Source organism: Cottoperca gobio, chromosome 24 (genome assembly GCF_900634415.1).
Source record: "Cottoperca gobio chromosome 24, fCotGob3.1, whole genome shotgun sequence".
In the NCBI taxonomy this organism is placed as follows: Eukaryota; Metazoa; Chordata; class Actinopteri; order Perciformes; family Bovichtidae; genus Cottoperca; species Cottoperca gobio.
Window position 1 is genome coordinate 1,746,744 of NC_041378.1, and position 15,573 is coordinate 1,762,316.

General features: G+C 42.0%; 1 protein-coding gene across 1 annotated transcript in view; it reads right to left on the minus strand.

Annotated features, from left to right (window-relative positions):
• Positions 1-15,573, minus strand: part of galnt14 (UDP-N-acetyl-alpha-D-galactosamine:polypeptide N-acetylgalactosaminyltransferase 14 (GalNAc-T14)) — a 99,027-nt gene that overhangs the window by 68,939 nt on the left and 14,515 nt on the right. Inside the window, exon 2 of the mRNA XM_029425823.1 lies at positions 6,880-7,049. Within this exon, the coding sequence (XP_029281683.1) occupies positions 6,880-7,049 (170 nt within the window). The remainder of the gene's footprint in view (positions 1-6,879; positions 7,050-15,573) is intronic.

Here is a 15,573-nt window from a genome sequence, read left to right on the forward strand (position 1 = left end):
AATTATCTCTCCTCTCAGCAGCTTGTGGCATCTCCCCCATCTCCTCTCCTCCACCTCTCCCCTCTCCCTAATCCCTACTTGACTTTTTCCTCCTCCTCCCGCTTTCCTCCTGCAACCACCTCCTCTCCCCCCCCCATCTCCCCCTAAGCCGACTATTGCTCTCCTCTCCTTCCTCTCCTCCTCTCTGCTCCTCCTCCTCCTACTCATCCAAACTTGAGATAGTGACAGAGCACTAGTCCCAAACACAAAAAGGACCTGAACAATCTGCTTCTCCCTCCCAGAAGAAATGAAGCACAGCTTTGAAAGAGTCTCTCTGCACCTCGCTGGTCTCCGTCTTAAACACACTGCAACACACACATACAAGCAACACAACTGAACAGACCTTGAGGTTCTGAAGTGGGACACACACACACACACACACAATGTGAATGTAGCTCATGTCACAATCCCGGCTCTAGGGCAGGACAAACGAATGGTAAAATATATAAGGGATTTATTTGTAAACAAAGGACATAACTTGCGCAGCAAGGTATGCAAACCAAAGACAACGCCAACAACCCCGTGGTTTCCTGGCTCAGGCAGAGAGAGAGCAGCATCGCGGAGGCTGGGCCTTTTATGGCCGTGAGATGCGCTGCACCCAGGTGCTCCACATCAGACGGACACTGCCATCAGCTCCACTGACACCTTAAAGACATACAACATGTGTTTTGTTGCAAGGACAGCAGTAGCCAGGCCTTGTTTTGTTAAATAACTGTCGTCGATTTACAAGATGGGACAGTTTTACTGAAGATGGTTGAACTTAACAATTCCTTGGAGGTTAAAGGGCGTGAAGTGAAGGCTACTAACAGGGAAAACGAGCTGCTTCAACTGGATTTGGACAAGTCCCAAACCAATGAGAAGACTCTTTTAAAAAGGGTGGCCAGTTTGAAGGCACGGCTGGCTTTTGCTGATCCTCTAAACTCAACGCCGAATATGCTTCTTGTGCTTTTCCAGTAAGGACGCACTGGAGCATTAGAGCACAGTCCGCATCAGGCCAGTCCCTAGCCTTAGCAGCTCGCTCAAACAATGCAAAAAACACATCTGGGTCCCTCTCATTAAAGTGCGGCAACAAACGCAAATTATTGACATCAAAAGGACGCACACCAACTTTATGCCTCTCGCTCTGATCCTCAGTGGACCACTTGTCACCTTTTACATCAGACAACCGACGAATCTCCAGATCTATCTTTGCATGTTCCGTTTGCTGGTGAATCCTCGCTACCTCAATTTGCATCTCTTGCATGTTTCTTTCATGCTCCATTTGCAATGCAAAAAGCTCCTTCTGTTGTTCAAAAGTCAACCCCTGGACTCTGGAACAGGCTCTTTCTGATCCTCCGCCAAATCTCCCATCTCAATTAGTTTTAACCTCAAAGCCACTTTAATGTCTTCTTTAAGACGTTTGTCCCCCACAACCACTGAATAATGCTCAGACAGTTTGTAAATTTCTGTAACGCCTCGTCTGATGGACTAGCAATAAAGGCCTCAAGATCCAACATGTTTATTTTCCAAATCTTTACATTCAACCAGCAAAACACAACTTCTACGACAAAACAGAACCAGCTACACAGTGAAGTTTCCCTGTATATAACAAGAGCGTTACCCTCAGCCGGTTTGGATATTTCCCACTATCTTAAATTAGCCCCACTAAGTAAACCCCCCCCTAGTCTTCATGCAGCTACTTGCGGTGGGTATTTACGCACTAATGACTGCTGGTTCAGGGTGGCGACTAGCAAGCTAGCAACCCTCCCGAAACCACGGACATGCTCCCAAGCAAAGCTTCAACCACGTTCGCCCCAATACTACAACAATCCCCCCCGACAAACCCAAAGGGAATGCCGCTACAGCCTACGAGGGAAGAATCCGCACCACCTTATCAAAACCACGCACTGGGAAACATACACCTGTTAATCTGTTACGAGCATAAATAATAGCTGGCTCTAAGATCACAACTCTCCACAGTCCAAACAAGAATATCCTACAGCAGCTACACATCAAACAAAATCATACCGACAATCCCAACAGATCATCCAAATGATCCTGTTCAACCAAACCAAGAGTGTCCTCTTCCTAAACGTGAAAGTTCCTGTTCACTTCAACACCGTACTTCTGAGTTTTAATATTTCTGCAGGCGGCACCGAGTGGCTTTGTCTTCAGCGTTCAGTAACTCTCATTAGTTTTACTATTACAACTATTAAGCTATTTTATATCTCTTTACTTTAGCCTTTTAATGGTGATATTTTATATCTCTTTACTTTAGCCTTTTAATGGTGATATGTTATATCTCTTTACTTTAGCCTTTTAATGGTGATATTTTATATCTCTTTACTTTAGCCTTTTAATAGTGATATTTTATATCTCTTTACTTTAGCCTTTTAATAGTGATATTTTATATCTCTTTACTTTAGCCTTTTAATAGTGATATTTTATATCTCTTTACTTTAGCCTTTTAATGGTGATATTTTATATCTCTTTACTTTAGCCTTTTAATGGTGATATTTTATATCTTTTTATCACTTTAAACTAATTTAAATGATTTCATACATTTTTAAGCTTGGTTTTCCTGAAGGAGGATCGTTTAGTGTTGAGGAAGTAAGAAAGTTAAAAGTAAGGTTGAGAGAGCAAGAGGAAAAAGTAATGTCAAAGAGAAAGATTAAATCTGTAAGCGTTGAAAACAATGGAAGAACATAAAGACAGTTTATGTTATGGGAGAAGGAAGCAGAGAACAGGGATAGGAAGAAAATATGTGGATTATTTGCAAAGACAAATATAGATGAAAGTAGACAAAGGGATTATGAAAATGTCAAAGAATGTGTAAAGGCTGCTATTTTATCTGCTATTTTAATTCGGCTATTTCTATAATGCTACTTCAGACTCATTTACATCATCACTGTGATTATTGTTCTGTAAATGCTCTTATTCTGTCTAATCTTGTACTAATTGTTATGTTTTGCTGTGAATCACTTTGGGCTGCAATTCTTGTATGAAAGGTGCTATACAAATAAAGCTTATTATTATTATTATCTTCAGGACAAAAGCTTCTCTAATCTTTAGCTTGTCGTTGCCCCACTGGGGAACCAACAGCCTCCTCTCTGACCTGCTGTACTTTCTCCACTGGAGCTTCTCTGCGGCCACGTAAATCTACCAGGTTCTCTAGTTTGTGTGTTTTTATATTTGCTCACCCAGAGATCACCTGTCAATCAAACCGGTGTCGTTCCTCGAAGGTTCGAGTGGCGAGTTTTCCACGATGTTCTCTCATTTTCAAGCACGACGGAGCAGCGAATGTGCTCTTTGTTTTACAGACCGACATCACAACAAGCTGTAGACTCAAAAGCAATAACATCCTTGAACCCAAACACCTTCCTTAGTTTGTCACATTGTTTCCAGGAGAAACACGTCACAGCTTGGGACAAACAAAGAAGGTAAGAACCATGTACATGTACACTGTGGAGGATAATGCTGCATTATTATCCTGCTGTTGTCTATCCTTACATATCTTTAGTTAGATCTTCAATATATAAGAGAGATCTAATCAGTGAGTCTGAGCTGCCACACAGAATACGAGGAAACATCTAACTGTCACTCAAACAACTTCTCCATTCTCCACTTAAAATGCAAGTTTCACCGAAATGTATGTAATTGTATGCCTGGTGCGATTCTTTATTTTATGATGAGATATTTAAATCATTATTCTGGTTGATTGACTGTAACATGTTTATATTGTTTTGGCATCAAAACATTTGAAGTATGAGTCACAACTTAAGACATATTACGTAGAAGGTCGGTAAAAAACTTGGGAATCTAACGGCAGAAATGAACAACAACAACGTCTGAACCCCATATGGCTCCGATGGCTCGGTGTGTGAGTGTATGTGAGTGTGTGAGAGTGTGTGTGAGTGTGTGAGAGTGTTCATCACTTCTGATGAGCTCCTTGTTGTAAAGCGCTTTGGTTCATTAAAATCCTCCAACGAGTCTGATTTTCCTACAAATTTCTGTCACAGCACCTTGAATTTCTCCTTCGGGAACGGACGCCAAAGTGTAGGAAGTAGAAGCGAAGAATACAAAACGTCAGTCGAGGATTTCACTGCAGTTTCTTTGCAGAGTATCGGGTGCTATCGTTTCCCCTGCCAAGCGCTCCTGAGATGTACAGCAACACGGTAACTGAGTTAGCAGATAATCACATAACAGTAAACCCCCCTCTGTACACACACACACACACACACACACACACACACACACACACACACACACACACACACACACACACACACACACACACACCCTTCATTGCTGTCCTATACAAGATAAATGAGCACTATCAGCCCCCTACCTCCCTGCTAGCAGATTAATGTGTAAGCGTATCCGTGGTTTACCGCCTCCTACACACACGCACACACGCACACGCACACACACACACACACTACACGCACACACACACTTCTCCACCACCTTATGTCAGCTCGACAGCGAATTTACCTCCTCCGGAAACACAGCAGATGATGCAGGCTGTCGACACAACGAATTTACGCACATTAGCGTACACATGTGCACATGTAGAAACACACACACACACACACACACACACACACACACACACACACACAGTTTGACACATACAGCGTCAGAAGCAATGATTGAGTCAGGGTTGAGAAGCTTCTCATCATCTGCGGGATACATCTTGAGGACACCGTACACACACACACACACACACACACACACACACACACACACACACACACACACACACACCAGTTATGCTAACACACTTTAGCTTCCTACATGAGTCGTGGAGCCGGATCCCTGCTGTACTCAACATCCAGCAGCAGCAGCAGCCATCCAGGGCTTAGTCAGTTCACTGTAAGTGCCAGAACAAACAGCGACCCATTTAACGCCTCCACGCCGCTTCCTATTAGAGAGCAGGGTCACAGCGAGCCGCCGCGTGACCTTCAATCACAGAAACATCACACAAGTGTCTGAAAGTCACGTCGTCACAGTGAACGCAATGGATGTTCCAGCTGGATTTGTTTGTCTTTAGCATTCATTTACCTTTTTTTTTTATACTTTTTTTTCTTTTAGGAAAGAAAGAGTAAATTAAAAAGAATAATGGCGCCGAGAAATGTTGTAAATTAAGCCCGAGCCCACTGGATCCTGCTGAGCATCGACATCTTTAAAGGTATAATATGCAGCCTAACTAATCATCACCTACAGCCACTACAGCTGTGATGTCTGTATCTGCAGAACTCTGCCTGGAGTTTCTCTTTTGCTTCTTATTTTGCTGTGATCGAGACGTTTCTGGGCATCAACACTCAGGTGTGTAACCTGCAGCCAATAAGCAAGGTGTGCAGCCCGGTTGGTCAAACACTTTGTCACGCCGCTGTATGATACAAAACGGCGGTTACATCGCTGTGTGTTTCCCCTGTTCACCTCTCTCCCGTCCTGTCTGTAGTAACCGCGTGAAGCAATCCTAAAACACGCATTCCTCCGATTCACTGCTTTGCTTTCGCTCGCTCTGTGCTCTGTGAACGCTGTGTGTTTAGAAAAACAAGCAACTGACAATGCTACAAAGAGTTTTTAAAGGTGTAGTACACCTTTAAAAACTCTCAATGGTGCTGAAACATCTGGTCAGTGTAGTTTTTTATCAATGACTCAAACTGGAGTCCATAGTGCTTTGTTGGGGACTATTTTCCACGGTGGATTAATCCGCATTTGGTGCTCTAGTGAGTATTTGGGGCAGCCGGTCTGTGTGTGTGTGTGTGTGTGTGTGTGTGTGTGTGTGTGTGTGTGTGTGTGTGTGTGTGTGTGTGTGTGTGATTGAGTCTAAATAAACTGCAGTGTGTGTGTTCATGGTAACAGTGAGGATCAGCTCTTTGACTCAGAGGACGATAAGATATCACAATTACTCAGACGTGTTGGATACACTCATTGTTTGCTAAACCTTCTTTAACTGTACTTCGGTCAATCATTGCAAACACAAGATGGATGCAGAACAAATGTTTAAACTTTGTAAACATTTCAAATGTCAGGTTGAATTTGAGGAGCCATGTATAACCTCATGCACCACACTTGTAGAATATTCCCATGAGATGTAAAAGCAAAACGCCTGAAGTGTGAACATTTCAATCGAGGAAGAAGTTTTCCTAATTTGAAGGAAATAAGGGCAAACGATAAGATTCAAATCACATCTCTTTGTAAACATGTTCAATCCTGCATCTCAACAAGACAGGAAACGGATGTAACCCAGAGAGAAACTGCTCCACGCTGATCATCTTAACATATCTCAAAAATGATCTGGATGAAAGTCACAATATTAAAGTGTAAGGAAACATCAAAGTACTTAAGTGTCTTGATTGCTGAGAGCATAGAAACAGGAGTTCAGGTGTGTGTGTGTGTGTGTGTGTGTGTGTGTGTGTGTGTGTGTGTGTGTGTGTGTGATCACGGCACCACTGGACCTCTTCACGATTTCTACAAGTGCCTGGAAGTTTTGTATCTGCTGTAATGTGTAAGAAGGTGGCTGCTGTCAAAGCGACAAGCTCCTTATCTTTCCCGCTGAGCGTCTTTCCATCAGACGAGCGCCGCGCTCCGCTAAGAGGATTTCTATTTTGGTGTTTAATTTAATTTCTTAGCGGACGGATGGATTGTAATTTGGTGGTTTTTCGATGAAAACGTGTTTGACTCCATAATATTAATTTGTTTCAGTGCAGATAGGAGATTAATTATGAGCTCAGAGAGATGCTGCTCTGTTTGAACCTGTGTGTGTGTGTGTGTGTGTGTGTGTGTGTGTGTGTGTGTGTGTGTGTGTGTATATATATATGTGTGTGTGTGTGTGTGTGTGTGTGTGTGTACCTGTAGTGCCGTGTGTCTCTCAGGGCTCGGTTGCTGGGGATGCGTTCGCTCTCCCTCTGGTTGAAGGCGTACAGCGTGTACGGGTCGTCACCGGGCTTCCAGCGCCGGGCGCTCAGGTAACCTCGCTCATCAAATCCCTCCAACATGTCGTCCCACTCTGCGTCCGAAATCTGTCAACAACAAATAAAATCTGTCGGTCAAGTAGGGCAAGAACTCATTATTATTTCTATTTTTAATTCATTAGACAACAACTTTATTGATTAATGTTTTTCATTTGCTTGTTTTGTCCGAACAACAGATTTATTTTGCAGAGAAACTCATCTGATCCATGTTTCTGATCGATTACTCTAATGAACCTTTTTTATTGATTTACATCCGGGGCTGTACAGGCCAGCACTTGTGCACGTCGACACACACCACAGTGTGCACATCGTTGAGAACACACACATCTTTCTTTCTTACTTCGAGGGAGAACCCTAAATGTCAGCGATGCCGAGGAACATGCAGTAAATGCAGACTCAATCACATAACAAAAACAAGACGACAAACATGGCGACATCAAAGAAAACAAAGAAAAACAAAACGGGAATCTTTTCTATTATTGACTAAATGCAAAAATTAAAACAAAAGATCCACAATTCTAACAATCGACATATAAATACGTCCTGAGTTTAAATCAGTTTACCACATTGAGATACGCCGTTATTCCCAGCGCAGTTTTATCAAGTATGCACGTCCCAGCGGCTGCAGCTCGACCGCATCGACCGTCTGTGTGCTTCCAATGCAACCGGGCGAGGCAAGTTGTGCAAAACCAAAATAAAAACTGCCCCACGGGGCACGCATGATTATAAAGGCTTCACCACGGGGCACGCATGATTAACACTGATCTGTGCAATAAAACAAGTATTTTGTCATCTTTTAGTCAATAAATCTGTAGAAGCATCCAGCTGCTGTGGATCCAATGTATCAGTCTGTCAGCCGATCAATCAACGAGCTGGAGGAATGTCTCAATCTATCAGAGGCCCATTACTGCACATCGTTCACGAGACTTAACCCGTGTTCAGATCCGATGGAACGTCTCAGAGACTTTCTTTCTTTCTTTCTGGTTTCGAGCAGCAAATATCAGCTTTTTATTGACTGACGTTTTCTTTGTATCGGTCATCAGACTGGACGACAACTGAATGTGAGATTTAGTCATAAATGTCACATTGTGAGTCTTTGATTGTAGCCTGTGATTATCCCCCACAGACAGAGTGTGTGTGTGTGTGTGTGTGTGTGTGTGTGTGTGTGTGTGTGTGTGTGTGTGTGTGTGTGTGTGTGTGTGTACAGGGCTTTTTAAAAGCCTCAGGGGAGCTTTTAGAGGTCATTTTACTGAAACAAGATTCAGAGGGTTTTTAAACTTGCTGCTCTTTGGTATTTAACAAGATGAATGTTGGACTTCAGCTTTTCATCGCCTTAGTTTTCTCCTTGTTTTGTGACTAAACGCTGCACTTTGTCTTTCTTGAGCTCCAAACTTCAGGTTGTTTTGTGCTTTTAAAAAGCTCCATTTTTCCTGCAGAAGGTCGTCATAATATACATTATACAAGCTTATTTATCCTCCTGCGTTTACAGACATTACAGAATAATAACTCGCAGATTGCACCTTTTAATGTTTGTGTTTTTAAGGTTATTGCTAAAACTGTGAAGTCTTTCAATGCATCAATCATTCAGTCACTTAATGAATCACTCGATCAGTCTTACAAGCGAATATGTTGCTGGTGTTTGGTGCACAGCTGGTGTTGAATATGCATCAGTCTGATCGTGTAATGTCGGGAAAAAAACATCAGAAGTCCTCAAGATACAAATTGTAGCTTATTATTACACATTTCATATACTTCACCGTACTGCTGCACATGTTTTAAAGCTCAAGATGGTTTCCCTGCATGCCTCTTGGGATCCGATCATCACATGCAGAGGCTTTAAAACATGCTTGACACACAGCAGGTAATTCATCCTACCTTTAGTTTAGTCACTTATCATTTAGTGCTAATTTATGTGCATTCAATTCCTCTTGACGTGTGTGAGAGAATGAGTGACGGGCGGCTGCATTCACGGTTATCACTGTGGGAAAATCAACCCCAGAGGAGAGATAATGAGAGAGGAGCTGAAAAGATAGAGATTCTGTTTCTTGCATTCAAAATGTGTTTGCAGCCGCTCACTCGCAGACGTCAGGGTGTCCTTGAACACAGCAATAAGGGAAGACGTTACTGCAGCAACACACAACAACAAAATTAACTTTGACCATAAAATAAGGAAAACTGTGATGAGTGTCTGAGCTCAGACTAGTTTGACGTCTCTGCAGGTTGATGCTCTTGCTAATAAATGGAAATCAACGTTAGGACGAACAGATGCTTTGGAAAACGGCGATAATGTAAAACCATATGCAATCTGTAGTTAATGAGCTAAAAAAGCAGCTGCATGGCCCTTTAATATGTTAATCAGAGGCCACGTGTGAGCCACAGTCAGTCCTGCTTCATGTTATTCTGCATCAACACAATCTGTTTCCAGAGAACTCTGCAGAAAGCTCCACTTCTCCACTAAACACACACGTTATAAAATAAGATGTAAAATGTTAATGTTGCACATAAATCCTGTTCAACCTCCTAACAGCTGGTGGAGGAAAACACAAGGTGGCTACCACTTCTTTATACAAAACATAAAGACATTTTAAAAACAGCTACAGCTGCACTTTCTGTGTGTCGGAGGCGGAGCTAGTTTAAAAGAGAGTGTGTATTATTTCTGAGACGGTATATTTGTTTGCATGCAGGAAGTGTGTGTGTAGTGTGTGTGTGTGTGTGGTTGGAACGACTGAGGGAGTAAATATCATTTATGAGTGTGTGTGCTTGTTTGTATCTTTTGAGAGGCTGAGGAGTGTGTGTTTCAGTTGAGAGGGGAGTGTGTGTTTCAGTTGAGAGGGGAGTGTGTGTGTGTGTGTGTGTGTGTGTGTGTGTGTGTGTGTGTGTGTGTGTGTGTGTGTGTGTGTGTGTGTGTGTGTGTGTGTGTGATGCATAAGAGAGAGAGGATGTGTCTTTGAGGGCGAGATACATAAAGTATGCACATTATCACTCTCTCTCTCTCTTTCGCCCCATCATAAACATAACACAGGAGCCTCGGCAAAAAAAAAAACCCAGAGGCCATATTTCTCCCCAACGACCCCACACACACACACACACACACACACACACACACACACACACACACACACACACACACACACACACAGGGTGACAGCGCCGATGGTGTGTGTAAGAGAACAACATTTACGGTGGAGCAGCAGTCAGGATGGAGGGATGCGGAAAACGACCGACACTACTCCTCATCTTCTTCTCCTCTTGTCCTCCTCCTCCTCCTTCTCTTCTCATTATTCAGCCGTACGACTTGCTGATGCGACACATTGTCTAAATGGGGCCATTAGAGGGCTGGGAGTCAGACTCTCTGTGTGTGTGTGTGAGAGAGTGTGTGTGAGTGCATTGCTAGTTCTTCCCCTGGTGGCTGTAACAACGAAGAATGAAGAACAAGAGAGAGAGGGGAGGATGGAGGGATGAGGGAAGAAAGAGGTAGAGAACAGGAGAAAAGAGGACAAAAGAAGAAGAGGGAGGTAAAGAAGAGGGAGAGAGGACAAAATAAATATGTATGTAAGAGAAAGAGGAAAACACACACACATACACACACACACACACACACACACACACACACACACACACACACACCTGTGGCCACTCGCCTCCCTGTAAGATTTGTTTGCGTCTCGTCTCACTAGGAGCTCAGGAAAAGCTGAGTTCAAGGTCCTCTGGTCTCTATATATTTACAGGACACACACACACACACACACAGCTTGTCTTCCTAATGCACCGTGTCATCCTCTCACTGCCTCTTACATGAACACAGACATTCAATTAACAAACCTGAGTGTGTGTGTGTGTGTGTGTCCGTGTGTGTGTGCGTTTGCCAAGCCACCAAGGAACCTATTAATTCCTCCAGACGAGACAGACTGATATATTTAGAATCATAATGAGTGCCCTCACACACACACACACACACACACACACATAAGTGTCATGGCCACTGCCTACTTTTTGACAGCTCCCATTGGAAAGAGACGTAAAAAAGAGTGAGACAGAGAGAGAGGGGGGGGAGAGAGAGGGGAGAGAGCGAAAGGGAGAGAGAGAGAGAGAGAGAGAGAGAGAGAGAGGGGGAGAGAGCGAGGGAGAGAGACGAGAGAGAGGGGAGAGAGGAGAGAGACAGAGAGAGAGGGGGAGAGAGATAGATGGGGAGAGAGAGAGGGAGACAGAGAGAGAGGGGGGGAGAGAGATGAGAGAGCTAAGGGATAGAGAGAGAGAGAGAGTGGGGGGAGCGAGGGAGATAGACACTATATAGAGGGGGAGGAGAGAGAGAGACGAGAGAGAGGGGGGGGTGGAGAGAGAGTTGATGAGAGGCGACATTTAGAATAAAGAATTGTTTGAGGTTATTGTGGGGAGCGAGAGAGAGAGACAGAGAGAGAGAGAGAGAGAGAGAGGGGCAGAGAGATTCGGCACCGTGGCTGGTGTGATCCCAATCAGTGCAAGATGGCGTCTAGTTAACAATTATCTAAATGCATTTGTTTACCTGTTGTGCCCACTACTTCCTGGATGAAGCTAATGCACTTGACGTCGGGCCGCAGGACGGAGCAGGAAGTGAAGCGGCCTCTGTGTGGACATCGTGATGCTGTGAGCAGAGAACCGTTTACAATCCTCCTGATGCAAATTCAGAAGAAGCACGGACTGTTTACCTTCTGATTCGTCTGCTTTCTTTCTTGCGTAGCATAAAAACAACTGCATTTCGTTGTGCAACCTTGTGTTGAATGAATGATCCTTGAATTTGTTCCTATTTATGTTTTGAGTGTTCGCCTGCAGTCGTGATTTATTCTTAGTGTGTGTGTGTGTGTGTGTGTGTGTGTGTGGAACCGCGTGACAAAGAAACTGGAAGATACAGTGAGAGAACAGTGTGTAGTTTTTAGAAAAACAGACGTTACAAATCAAGTGTTCAATGTACTGCTGCTGTTATTTCTGATAAAGCACATACTACTCCCTCCCGCTCAGTGTCAGATGATGAATTACCCATTATATCCCAGGCATAAATCATGTATGGAGTGTGTGTGTGAGTGTGTGTGCCCTCTTATTACCCTCCCGTTCATGTGCACCATGTGAGCAATGACCTCTCTGTCACACACATACATATAAACACACACACACACACACACACACACACACACGTCGAGCTCCGCTATTATATTGTGATGTATCACCGCTGTATGTGATATCTCCATTATTGTAGATCTCTTCTTAAATTATCCATTTGCTTCGTTCAAAGGCAGATTAAACCCGAAGAGTGGGATTATTACGTATCCATCATCTTTCTCCAGTTTCAAATGATCCGGCTCGGGTTACAGAGACGGGATTAAGGGGATTTATATTCTTAGTTTCCTTCAGCGAATGTTGGATCTGTAAAAGTACCTTCCAGCTGAATAATGCTCAAAGACAACAAAGTCAATAAGAACATGCTGAATATGTTTTTCTAAGCTTTGGTCATGAAGAGGCAAAAAGAAATCCTCTGCAGCCAATGAGACAAACATATGAATATGCATTTATAGATCCAGATTAAGCAGAGCCGACTGATCTATAGACACGCATCCAGAAGACAGATTATAGTAAAGAGAGAAGAAGATGGGACTCAGGTCAGACGCAACACAAAACATCCACGCCTTTTCTTCTTTAACTTCTTCCCAGCGACACAGATTTACATGATCCTGTTATCTGAAGCTTGCCAATTAGTTTGTGTGCCAACACGAGGTATCAACGTTGTGTCATCTTCAGGTCACGACTAGCTGTCTTGTTATGCTGTGAAACGTAAGATGTTCAGAACGACAGAGCGGCTCGGGGTGTCGCCGTCGTCCTTTATAGTCCGGCTCATTGAAGAGAAACCAAAGCGGCGGAGACGCAGTCAGAGGAAGCGAATGATCAACGCTTCGCATTCTCCTTTAATGTGGTCGGAAACCGCACCGAGCGGTTCTACTATAGATAAAAAATTCAAAGTTCACTTGATCTGACAGATTTTCTAATTTGCTTTTCTGGAGATAACGAGATTACTAAACCTTGATCTTCAGAAAATGGAGTTTGAGAATTAAATTGGTGGAAAATTTCTGCAAATACGAAGAGCGTGCGTGAGTTCAAGGGTAGCCATGTCTGAAAACAGACGTTCATCTCTTGAGCTGTACTGTTCTTCGCCTCCACAGGGAACAGGTTCCAGTGGTTATGCACGCAGATGTTTCGCCACAACTGCGCGTTTAATGTGCAGAAAATGGCAAAATGACAGTTAATTTACCAATCATTATCCATCATTATCAATGGATATGGACACAGGTGATAACCCCTCGGACATGTTTGTTCATAGAACATTCACAATATGTTCTTTTACATCAGCTAGCCGTCTTATTTCCCGCTGACTTCTGTTCATTATTGCACCGCCATCATCAACGTAGATCTGCAGAATAGCGTGAAAATGTTTGCGGGAATTTGTTTGTGTCTGGTGGAAATCAAACGTGTAACTGTAGGTCGTAGGAGACGCAGAGGCATTGCATCGTGAGGCCCGACGTCTCCACAAGCTGACTGAGAGATGTGTCGACATGTGTTAACATGTATAAAACAGCTAAGAATTTCTCCGCAAGACTCAAGACATTGCTACACACCACCAGAGGGCGCGCAAAGATCTTGAGCCGCCAGAAGATGAAAAGGCAAAATAAATACTTTAGAAGAATTGCATTGTCCATATTTGTGACCGCGGCATGAAAGATGTCTGCAGTCTGTTCATCTTCTCTCTCCGTGCACTTTTAACTGCATACTCTATACGTTTGTTCTCTACTAAATGAACGACAGTTAAATGCTATTAAACGTGCCTTGTTACCATTACTTTTTAAATACGGGTAATAATAGATTATGACGGACATTTTTCGAGCCTGTCCGTCAAAATGAAGGCAGCCACTGCACGCGACCGCTAGGAGGTAAGACACAATCCACAGGGGACCTTGAAGTCCGCACCGAACACCTACAGAGCCCAAGCAGATGGCTGAGCTGCGTGTCCACGAGCGATTCTCTCTCTAGTTACTTGTTGGTATGAGACGCGGAGCGAAGTCACTAAGCCGTGATCACATCAGGAACTTGGAGTAAATAAACTTTTCCTCATCTTCTTTCTCTCCACGTTCCTTCTCCTTCTCATCTAACCTCCATCCTTGTGCTCTCATCTCCAGTCCTTACTTCTTCCCTCGTCTGATTCTCTTTCTAGCCACATCACTTGTGTTCCTGTCTTCCTCCCTCCTCCTCCTCCTCCTCCTCCTCCTCCTCCTCCTCCTCCTCTTCCTCCATCCCCTCATTAGTTTGTACCTCCACGTCTTTCCTTCGTCCTCTCCTCCTGTGTGAAGCGGTTGCTGTTTGTTTGAAGTCAGTGTTATTGAGCTCAGGTCTGGAGAGAGTGCTGCTACGTCAATAACACACGCACACGCACACGCACACGCACACGCACACACACAGCTCAGTCATCAATTAGGGGTGTGTATAGATCTCTCCCTGCAGCAGTGGTGCTTGTTTGGATTCTACATTGTTTTCTGTTCCAGCTCATACATCTCTGTCTATGACACACACACACACACACACACGCCTTTTTTTTCGAATGAAGGACTTTTTCCTGGAACTTTTTTTACAAACTCTCTGCCACTTTATTCACATTTTGACCCGAGGAGTGAAGATCTAGTTCTGTAGGCCGTAGAAAGTTCCTACTACTGCTCCTGAAGTGAGAGCCCAGGATCTGTAAGAGTAATATATATGCATATATATATATGCATATATATATATGCATATATATATATGCATATATATGCATATATATATATGCATACATGTGTATATATATATATATATATATACATATATATATACACATATATATATATATATATATATATGCATATATATATATATATGCATATATATATATATATATATATATATATAATATATATATATATATATATATATGCATATATATATATATATGCATATATATATATATATGCATATATATCTATTATATATATAATCTATATATATATATATATATATATATATCATATATATATATATATATATATATATATCTATATATATATATATATATATCATATATATTATATATATATATATATCTATATATATATATACTAATATATATATATATAGACTAGATACTCATATATAATCATATATAATATATATAAGATATACATTATATATATCTTAATATACACTATACTATATAATAGTAGCAAATAAAATAGACTATATAAGATGCAAATACAACAAACAAGCTATAAAGCAAATAGGCAATACGAAAAAACAAAATAAAAAAAAGACTAGCAATAACACACCGCAACAAAAAAAAAAACCCAAAAAATTAATCTATATATATATATATATATAGATATATATATATATATATATATATATATATAATAATATCTATATATATATATATATATATATAAAATATATGTATGTAGTTATATATATATTATATTAATATATATATACAAACAACACATGTATATGTATATATATATATATATAT